Source organism: Melozone crissalis, unplaced genomic scaffold, assembly GCF_028551555.1.
Source record: "Melozone crissalis strain CALT ecotype California unplaced genomic scaffold, PUWL_Pcris_2 ptg000066l_1, whole genome shotgun sequence".
NCBI lineage: Eukaryota > Metazoa > Chordata > Aves > Passeriformes > Passerellidae > Melozone > Melozone crissalis.
Window position 1 is genome coordinate 8609577 of NW_026535844.1, and position 10705 is coordinate 8620281.

A 10705-nucleotide genomic window follows, 5' to 3' on the forward strand; every position below is an offset into this window, starting at 1 on the left:
CATCACTCTTTCTATCCTCTCTATTATTGTCTTGCTTACTTTGAGTGGAGAGCAAGGCAAGGGACAGGGACAGTCTCTTCTAGCTACTTGGATTCCAGGGAATGAGGAGGACCCATTACTTGGTTTGTAGTAATTGTCATGGTATATGTTGAATGGAAATACTTCAATGCAGTGCTCAAGGCAAGGGTGGTGGCTGACAGGGAAATGTTGTGGTGAGATGCAAGGCAAAGATGTGTGATGGTGGCAAAGCTTAGTGTTGACAGCCTGCCCCAGTTAAATCGCCATGCATGGCAGCTCAGAGGGCTGTGGCAGCAGTCTAGGCCCTGTCTCAAATAAGGAGTCTCTCCTTCTCACTCCACCCATGCTTGCTTTCTCAGCCTTCTTTACACTGCTTCCTTTCCATACTACCACTTCCCTGTGAGCCCTTCCTTTTCATAGTGGAGCTGCTCTCCCCAGGGCTGCCTACCACAACCTAGGAGTGCTGTGCAACTTCAGCTGGCCAGAACATCTCGCTGAAGAAAACACTGGGGCAGGGGAAGTCAGGGTGTCCCTGAGGCAGAGGGACACAGGCCATGCTACAGGTCAGCTTTGGTGATCTCTGGGAACCTGTCAAACTTGCAAGCTGCAGGCATGGGGCTAGAAATGGAAGAGTTCTGGTTTCTGCTTCCTCCCCATTTGTCACTGGTGCTGGCCCAGTCTCTTAACTTCATGGCAAGGGTGCAAGTGAGATGGTGACTTTGACTTAGAGCACTTAAGAGTTATAAGGCTCAGACATGTTCTTGTTTGCCCGTGAGAGCTACCCAGCCACAGGCTTGAAGAATTAACAGTAGCTTGGTGCTTCTTTCAGAAAAAAAAGGAAAAGTATGTTTTGGGGGAACCCCTGTAACTGAGCAGTTGACATGGGAGGAAAAGAAAATACTTCATTCTGAATGTTTTGTTAAGGCACTCATGGGCAATTATGAGCTAAAAGCTGAGGTATATTAGCTTTAGTAAAGTATTTATAATCCAAGGATTGCTATGTTTACATAACCATTGTGCTGTCAGGCTTAGGAGTGGCACCTCGTCTCTTGCACATGACTGTGGAGAGGTGTGGGGCCAGTGCCACTGTCTGGCACAAACAACATTCCTGGAGATAAGGGCATTTTCAGATGGATAATAAATAGACCTAGCCCTCTCCAGAAATCCTTGAATAGAATATGGGCCAAGTATTGTGAATACTAGGAGAAGCAAATGCATGAAAATATTTTCTTGCTTAGATCAAGAAAAGTAAAGTAATTTATGCCTACTCACAGAGGATTATTTGTATATAAAATGTGCATGTAGAAGACCAGTAGTCAAAGCCTTAATAAGTGTAATGTGAACAATACTGTACCATGGACTATAGCTTTATTGCAGGCTGTATAAAATCGTGTTATCTGTGTTTTGATTTTGGTTTTTTGGTTTGATTTATTTTAGCTCTGCTTTGTTTATATTTTCAAATTTTCTGGTCTTTTTACAGCTAAGACCTCTGATCTCAGGCTGTTTGACCATGCAGGTCTGGAGAAGTAAGCTCTGCTAGATGGGGTGTGCATCTCTTCTTTGCTTCAGTTCAAGCAAAATTACATTAACTCCGGTCTGGAAATAAATGTGTGACATCAATCCCTGTGAAACAGAAGCAAGTTTCAGGTGACAAGCAGCAGTTCCAGTTTCCTGACCTTTTGGTGGCAGCAGTGACTCTAGAGGAGAGTGAGTGTAGCAGGTTCCCATGTACTTTAACATCTTTTTTTCCATGTTCTGGTAATTTCCCATACAACCCAGACTGGTTTGATGCAGGTGCTTGCAATGTCGTTTGACTGATCTATGACACTTGTTAGTGTTCATCCAGGTGTCTTTTGTGACAGTGTGTTCACAGATGTTGTTCTGTGCATTCCAACCAATGATCTATGTAGAATATTTCTGCTATACTGACTGGACTTTACAGTCAATAATTGTAAACGAGTGAAATTTTCTTAAGAAAAACAATGTCAAACCCTCTGATTGTCAATATGTATTCTGGTCTTTGTGTGGTTTTACATTTCACTTACTGAAATAATTTTTAGAGGGGGAGAAGAAGAGGATGTGGGGACAATCACAAAAGTACCTGTGTCCAGAACAAATCTCTGCATTCATTAAAGACTGTGGATTCAGTTGTGCATTCTGTTGTATGCATGCATTTTCCACTTCCTCAAGTGGAGGAACTCTCTTACTGCATTCCTTGTTTTGCCAGCTGTTGTTTGGGTCTGCAGGTAATACCAGGAAGGAACTTTGCTGTGGTCCTTTAGGTTTGTATTGGCTATTGCAATCAAGGGAGCATTTAGAAAGTGGGGCAGAGAAAAGTTGGCCAGCCGAAGGGCTACATTGTCGCATGTGTTGCTCACACTTTAGGGGGCCTAGATGCAGGTCTGCAGTGATAAATATCAGGGATCGGGGAATTAGTCTGAAAGCATTTTTTAAAGGATCAGCTCATTTGCTACACTACAACCCATGGCCTTCAGCAGCAGGTGCCAAAGATCCAGAGACTTGAAATTCCTGTGTGAAGGACCAGAGGATGAGGTAGATGTTCCTTACCGCAAGGTTTTAGTCCACAATCCGTGGCAGCAAAATGCTGCTAAGGCAGCACCTAAAATGTTTTTCTTCCTCTTTCTGTCCGCTGCTTGATGTCTACCCTGCTTGCTAAGGACCATGTCTGAGTTCTTTCCCCAGCACACACCTAATTGATTAATGTTCCACTACCCAGAACAGTGCTGTGGTGTGTCACAGCTACCCAAACCTTCATGGTATCTGAATTTCCTCTCAGCTGTTCCCAAAGGCAAAGCAGGAGATGAAGTAAGGAATAAGGATCCCCATGTAGCCTCCTGCAGCTGAGTACCATGGCACTGTATGGCCCAGGGGCACAACTTACTTCAGACAAAGAATCATGCCTCAGTCCAGACAGACTCATTTGTCCCAGCATCAAGCCAGGAGAAATCTTCCACTTTGTCCTGGCATTTCCAGCAAATGCTCTGGCAGAGGAGGTAGTAGCCTTAGAAAGCAAAAGCAAGATTCCCCTCTGTGCCTCATAAGTGCAGTCTTAGAGCCAGAAGCTGCCTGATTTGCCATGCTGCTGTTAGAGAAGATATGGAGGCTCCAGTACCCTGAAGCCCAGCTTCCCAGGTGTGTGCCAGAGCCTGGATGTTCTGGGACCTAGACAGTTTGTCTGAGTCAGCCCAAAAGAAATGCCATCATCTTTTCCACTTTGCAGGTCCTGCACGTGTTAGCAGGAAAAGAAGTTAATCCTAAAAGGAGCACTAACCCTGACATTGGGCAGTCTGCTGTTATTGCACGCAGAGATTTTCCACAGAGAAGCATGAAATGGTGAGTGGGAGTTGGGTCTTTGGATGGGAGCAGCAGGGAGAGGTCAGAAAGGAGGAGAGGTGAGGCACTGGACCACCTATCTATTGGTTGGAAAGCTCCTTGGGGGTGTTTAACCTCCCGTTCTCTGCCCCAACCACAGCAATCAAATTCACTCCTTCATTAGCTCTGCCTTTCCTTACCGTGCAAGAGATGGTTTCAAATACCTGCTTGGATTTTAGCATCTGCCCTCAGCCTTTCTGTCCTAGAGGTATTGTTGGGTCTTAGGGCACTTGGAGGAAAGAGGAGGTTGGTGCCCTAGATTATGAAGCAGACCTCTGCAAGGCCATTCTTGTGAGTGGGTGTCAGGAGGATGCTGTTGCATTATTGCATCCAGCTTAGGATATGTTGAATATTATCCCAAATATTATCCTTTGTGTGGTTGGTTATCCCCTGAGCATGTTCTGTGTTCTGGAGCTCTTTAGGAAGAGAACATTTTCTCACTGCCCTGTGCTTCTCATGCAGTTGTTGGTGAATTGTTGAAAGATGTTGTTTGTCATGGCTTTGTTCATTGCCTCAGATGAATCAGCATGCCAGTGGGCAAGAAGGACATGAATATGAATCATCCCCTCTAAGACCTCCAGATGTAAGCCATTTTTAACTTGTTCTGACCAAAGCACACATGCTGCTGGGTTGCAGGACTGACTCTAAGGGCAGCCTTAGACTAATGGAAACCTCAAGGTAATCTCCTCCCCACTGTGCCTGTGTCTCATACGTGACTGCTGTTTCTGCTTGCACACCTGTCCATTAGATGCAATCCCAGATGAGCAGTCAGCAATGGTTTGCCATTGTTTTAGAGTACACAAGCAATAGAGCTGCAGTCCTCATGGGAAAAATTTGAGGGACAAGGAGGGATGGACCTGAGCTGTGGGCAAATGTGATATCTCTATCAAAGTAATTCTAAACATTTCCAAAGGGAGGTAAGAATGTGGCCAGCGAGCTTCTGCCACAGTGGGAATTCTTGCACATTGTTTTCTCTGCAGTACTCACATGGTCTCTGAGTGCCTTGTGAGAACCAATCACAGAAATTATATTTTGCCACTATGACTTTTGTATGACCATGATGCAGGGGACAAGAAGTATCTATGTAAATGAAGATCAAGACAAACACAACAAACTGAACACAGACACAACCAAAGGCCACAGGAACAAAGAAGCCTAGGAGAAAGTAATCTGTGGTGGAATATTTTTATGAAAACCATTTGGCCTCTTACTGGAAGAATGGCACCAAATTGTAGCTGGAGGCAGAAATAAGAGACACTATCCTTTTCCTAAATGAATGAATTTTAGTAAAGAGCATCTAAATCCCTGCAGTGATACTGATGGTAGAAATGAGGTGCCAGAGAGTTGGTTGCAGTCTCCAATGCTCAGGTAAGTGATCTTGCAACAGGCTGCAAAAAGCATGAATGCATTCTTTTCATTAGGCAGACAGGCTGCAGGACACCCTTCCCCTCCAGCACCGTGAGCCTTCCCGACTTGTGATGTGCTGTGACTGCTCTGGAGCTCCCTGCAGGCAGCAGCAGGGAGCACAGTGGGTGACAAAGGCAGGATCCTTGCCCAGGAGGGACAGCCCTTCCCACAGGGTGCTGGCCACAGGCTCTGCAGACCTACTCTGCAGTGCAACAGCTGATGTGGGCACTGCCCCAACCCAAATTAAATAACAGCTCAAATCGTCATAAACAGATTTTTGTTTATTGGATCATGAATGTACACGCATGCAGCACTATCCATCTGCAAAGCCAGGTCTTGGAGGACACATGCTGTGGGAGAGCCAGGGGAGCTGTGCTGGTGAGAAAACCAACAGTGGCTGTTTGATGCAGCCACTGCACTCAATGATCCTGTGACAGAGCATCTGTGCAAGAGGCTGCAGTGTCAGCCAGAGCCTCCTGCGGTGTGGTGGAGTTCTGGGAGGCTTCAGAGGTCTCTGCTTTGTGCCTTGTGTTTGGACTGCCTTCCTGAAGGCCTGGTAAAGGTGGGCCAGTGCTCTTGCTGTTGATTTTAGTAAAGAACATGTAAAAGAATAGCCAGTTTCAGGACACTGGAGAGTGGTTCAGTGCTTTTCAGCGGGGGACAGCACAGAGCTGGTAGGCAGGAGGTACATTGCCTGTCCCACTCAGAGTTGGGGTAATGTTGAGCTCCTGGGGGTTGACAACAGGCTTCAAAGTAAAGTTCTGCAAGATGGTGGCTATGAGTAAGAATATCTCCATTCGTGCCAGGCCCTCTCCTGGGCATATTCGTTTTCCTGAAAGTGAAAGTAGCAAATAGAACTCAATGGGAGTTTCTGAGTAGACCTGAGTTTGTGCTGAGCAGCTGTGTCGCACAGCTTTGTTTACTACACACAACCATAGCAGTGAGGCAACTGTCAAAGTTACCAAGGACATTTTCAAGAGAAGAATTTGTTTGCAAAAGACCCCTGACTGTTTGGATGGGTGTGTGAAGGAAGAACAGCAGGGAAAGACAGGGTGATCACCAGAGGAGGAGGCTGACAGAGAGAGGAAAAGAGCAAACCTGTGCCTTACCTGCTGAGAAGGGCATGAAGAATTCGCTCTTCTTAAAGCTGCCATTCTTATTCAAGAAATGTTCAGGATTGAACTCATGTGGGTTTGGAAACTCTTTACTGTCATGGAGGACAGAAGTGAGGACAGGGAAAATTGTGGTGCCCTGGAGTAACACAAGAAGAGCAGAACATGAAAGGCTGGCAAATGAGGTCACTCAATCTGACTGCCTGCCAAGTTGAGACTGTGCTTCCCTGTATAACCCTACATGTGCCTTTGGTTTCCCTTTGGAGACCCTTCTTTAGAGGAGGCAGATTTAGGGAGACCCTACTGAATGTCACAGCAGTTGTTGGCTGCTCTTCCTGAATTCTCCCTGTCATCTCCAAAGCATTAATTCTGACCTTGCTCTGGCCATCAGGGGACACCCCACCTAATTCTTCACTTTCTTGGTGTTTCACAATAATTACTTTGTAGATGCACCATGTCCCTTCTTTTCTGTGAGTCCAAAATATCAAAAGCACACAAGGTTGTGGAAAAGAAGTTCCTGTGGAATTCCCCTGTCCTCACAAATTTGTCCTGCCACAATCCTCTACCTTCCCACTTCCTGGCCAGCCATTGACAGCGGCTGGAGTATTCAGCAGTGATAATACAAGAGTTCTCTGCTGATGGCTAAGCAGTTCTCTGGGTCCTGCCTGATGATTTTGCACAGAGAGCTGGAAATCACTCCACCAGCAGCCCGTGTACTGCTGTTTCCCAGCTGCCCACATTCACCCAGAAGAGCAGCAAGCACTGCTGCAGTGGTCCAGGCCAAGCCAGGGCTGCTCTGGCCCACCAGCCTGTCTCTGGCAGTGGCCAGCAGAGACTGCCTCAGGAAGTGTGCTAGAACAGAGCCAACAGGTTTGGCTTGTTCCATTCAACGCAAACATCACCTACAGCATTTTGTGGCTCAGTCTTTCTGTGCTCAATAACCAGCAACTGACTTTGCTCCCAAGCATGTGCCCAGGCTATCCTGGATGGTGGTGAGCTGCTCCTCAACTTTGGTGTTTTTTGTGTGCAGAATCACTGCTCTAGTTTGTGAACCTAATGTGCTTCTGCAAATATGTAAAGCTTCAGAGCAAGGGAACAAAAGTGTTGATCAGAGCTACTGTTTTAGTGTTGGCCCACGGAGCATCAAGAAGGGAGTGCAAGTCAGCTCCAGCTGCCTGAGGATAAAACCCTCAGAAAGGACTGGATGAAAACAAAATCACGCCACAATAGTTCTGACTTGTGGCTTGTAACTGACAGCCTAAGAACTGCTGAACTGGAGGGAGCTCACCTTAGGAATGACGTAGTCTCTGAAGCTGGTGTCTTTGGTCACAGTGTGAGGGAGAGCCAGGGGGACAAGAGAGATGAAGCGCTGGATTTCATGGACCACGGCATCTGTGTAGGGCATCTGGGTCCGGTCAGCCACACAGGGTTTTCTTGATCGTCCTACTACCTGGTCAATCTCTTCTTGAATTTTCTCTGTCATGAGAGGCACAAATCATCAAATGGGTAAATAAAACCAAACCCATCTAAATAGGTTGCTGTAAACTAGTAACAAATCTCAGATGGCAGGAGCATTAAGTTGATTTTGATGTTGACTGGAACACAGCTAACACTTCTGCCCATGCAAAGAAACTTGCATTGATTTGGCTAAATAAAGATGTGGACACAGTCAGGTCTCAGAGAGAGAAAGAGAGAGAGGGAGAGAGATATGAAGGGAAAATCTGGGATGAGGATGTGGTGTTAGTCATGTGCCCAGCCCAGGGGAACAGCTAGAGAGGAAGAGGTCACAAACTGGTACCTTGTATCTTTGGATATTTGAGAAGAAGCAGGAGCCCATATCGTACAGTGGTGCTTGTTGTCTCAGTTCCAGCAAGGAACAAGTCAAAAGCACTTGTTATCAGGTTCTTCATGTGGAAACTGGAATTGGGACGATCTTTCTCCTAAGGAAAAGGCTTTGTTTTTCCTCTGGCTGAGATGAGAGAAAGTGGCCCTTTCACGTGTCATCTCAGACCTTCCTTTTCTCCTACAGCTGTGGCATTTCTCTGCTAAGGGGCCCCAGCCATCTGGGGCATTGCAATGCAGCCTTGAGCAGTAAACTCAATACCAACCTCCTTTTAGGCTGTGCACTGAATGGCACTCTACTGCTTGTCTGCTGTGTGTAATGCTTTCCAGTGAAAGAATTGCAAGACCAGACTGAAAAAGTCCCTGTGTTTTGGTGAAAGCAGAGGAAGCTCTCGCTCTCCAAACAGTAGTGGTGGCTGGTGAGCACGCAGACCCAGAGCTATAAGCTCTAACACAGGCAGTGTCTGGGGTACTGTTGCTGTTTTCCCATTGCACAGCTGACTGGGAAGGGGTCATCCCCATGTCTGTGTTACTTATGAGAGGGAAGGACTCAGCATAGGTGTGTTTGGGGACAAGCTGGGGCCATCTTCTCCTTACCTCCTGCATTTTGCTGAGGAAACAGTCGATGAAGTCCTGAGGGGAGTTGGGATCTAGGGAGGCTTGGTGCAACTTCACCTCCTCTGCTACAAAGGCTTTTAGAGCATCAAATTCTCCAAATATATTGTTGTGTGGGCCAGGCAGGTAATCCATGATATTTGAGAACATCTGGTAGAGCTGGAAAGAAAGAAACAGGAAGGTCCCTAGTATGACATTTGCCCCATCCTTTGATACTAACCAAATGCCCAGAAAAGCCACAACCCTGTCAGCTGAGCCAAGCAGAAGGACTGTGAGGCTGAGCAGTCTGGCAGGACTTGCATAGCAGTAGTAGTAGTAGTAGTAACCTTAGAAGTGGAGAAGAAAGTTGTCCAGGGCTATTGGGAACTATTGTACTTAGCTGGCAAAGCCAATTGCAGCTTTGGCGAGGGAGTTTCTTGCTCTTGAATGAAATGCCTTCAGTACAGCAGAGCATTGATGGGGTCCTACTTAGAAGACTGAAATGGAACTTCATTGGGAAGGAGGCCTCCTGCTTCCCTGGGAGAATGTTGCCACTGTGAAATGCCTACTGAACATACCTGTCCCCAGCGGGAGTTGATCATCTCAAAGATGTTGTTCATGTTGTCCATCAGAGCCAGGAACTTCTTGTCTTTATAATCATATCGTTTCCCAAAGACAATGGAGCATATGACATTGGAGACAGAACAGCTCAGCATGAAGGTTGGGTCAAAAGCTCTTCCTGTGATTTCAGAAACATTACAGACTATTAAAAAAAACCCCATGAAATGTTGTATGTCTACTTATGGCAACTGTGGGTAATCTGAACTCCAGCTGTTAGTGGAAATATCAGATCAGTCTCTGAGTCACACAGAAGGGTCCTCCAAACAGAACAGGACATGATCACAAAATTATTTCGGCTTCATAATGAGGGGTAGCTGGTGCATGGACCAAATCCATAGGAACTTCATTCCATGCTAAAGAAGTGAGCTCCCTTAATAGAGCCTATTTTTTCAAACATAAGATATATTAAAAATGGACTGTACCCTTTGTTTTGTTGATCTCTTCCAGCAAGTAGTCAGATTCCTCCTGTATCCTCTCTTCAATGCTCCTCTTCCCCATTCCAAAGTTCCGCAGAGTGGTGAGAGAAAACCGCCGGACTTGTAACCATAGCTCATTGTTGCTAAAAACAATCCCTGCAGAAGAAGAAAGAAGAGGAAAGACATGTCCTGGGCATGCTGGCTGAGAGATGAACAGTGGCTCATGGTGACAGTGAATCCTGTCCCTGGAGAGCACTGACATGGCAGCGTCACACCGTACTGCGGTTCTGTGGTCCAACTGCCTGCTTTTGGCCTTCTCCACTACATGCCCAACATCCTTGTGAATAATTCACACTCACCCATACACAATTTCCCTTGCTGCAGCTGCTGGCTGCTGCCCCTTGCCATTTCCCTGCCCATCTTTGAGAGCAATCTGGCTCCCCTGCTCTGCCACCTCCCACCCTCTGAGTTGCAGTAGCCTTCTCTGGCTTCCCCTCTCCAGGTGGATTGCACCCAACTCATGCAGTTTTCCCTCACACAAGGTACACTCCAGCTCTAATCTGGATCACATCCACAATCCCTTCCCTTCTCCTTCAGAAGGAGCTCAGTCAGCAAACATACCTAATCCATTGTTAGCCCTGTCTCCAATTGGCATGTGTCCCCTGGCAGCAAACTCGTCTGCGCGATCGACCAAGGCTTCTTTCACCACATCGTATCCATGCAGCACCACCACTGGGTCAGAGCCCAGGTGCACTGTGAACACGGGTCCATACTCTTCACTGAGCTGTAAAAATGCAAGAGAGAACATGGCCATGGAGCAAATAGTGAGGAAGAGTGGGAAAGTCTCCTTGCTGCTGCCTCTCACAGCAGGCAGTTAGCCTCACACATTGGTAACATCAAGATTTGGGTCTCTCATGATAAATGTGGCTGTGCAGATGGGTCCCACTTATCAGGTCCTAAACAACATGGCAACAGCAGTGAGGGGAAGCAGCTGCAGTCCCCATGACTTTTCTGCTCCTCTGGAATTGCAAGTCATTGAGCCATAGCCACAGGCTGACCCCACACACAAGTCCCACAGATTTCTCACCCAAAGCAGAACAACAGAAGAAGAAGTGGCCTTACCTTCTGGAGAGTTTTGGCCAAGTTACTTGGTTTCACCTGCAGCAAGTTGCCTAGAATGGGAAGGGGAGCTGGTCCTGGAGGCATCTTCCCCTTCCCAGACCTTCCTTTCCATGCTGCAAAGGAGAGCAGGCAGGCAATGCAAACCAGGAGGACAATAGTGGCTCCTCCCAGGAGCTCCAT

At 46.8% G+C, this 10705-nt stretch overlaps 1 protein-coding gene across 3 annotated transcripts; it reads right to left on the reverse strand.

Moving 5' to 3' along the window:
- Positions 1–5468: 5468 nt before the first annotated feature.
- LOC128945486 (cytochrome P450 2C19-like) lies at positions 5469–10705 on the reverse strand. Of its 3 annotated transcripts, none has more exons than XM_054289253.1 (9): positions 10526–10705; positions 10025–10187; positions 9410–9559; positions 8945–9105; positions 8370–8546; positions 7729–7870; positions 7219–7406; positions 5928–6069; positions 5469–5650 (listed from the first exon to the last, which is right to left on the reverse strand). In XM_054289253.1, the coding sequence occupies exons 1-9, from the start codon at positions 10703–10705 to the stop codon at positions 5469–5471; spliced, it is 1485 nt and encodes a 494-aa protein (XP_054145228.1). The 3 variants fall into 3 exon arrangements, with proteins under 3 accessions (XP_054145228.1, XP_054145227.1, XP_054145229.1); XM_054289252.1 differs by having other exon boundaries at positions 8370–8537; positions 8936–9105; XM_054289254.1 differs by lacking the exon at positions 8370–8546.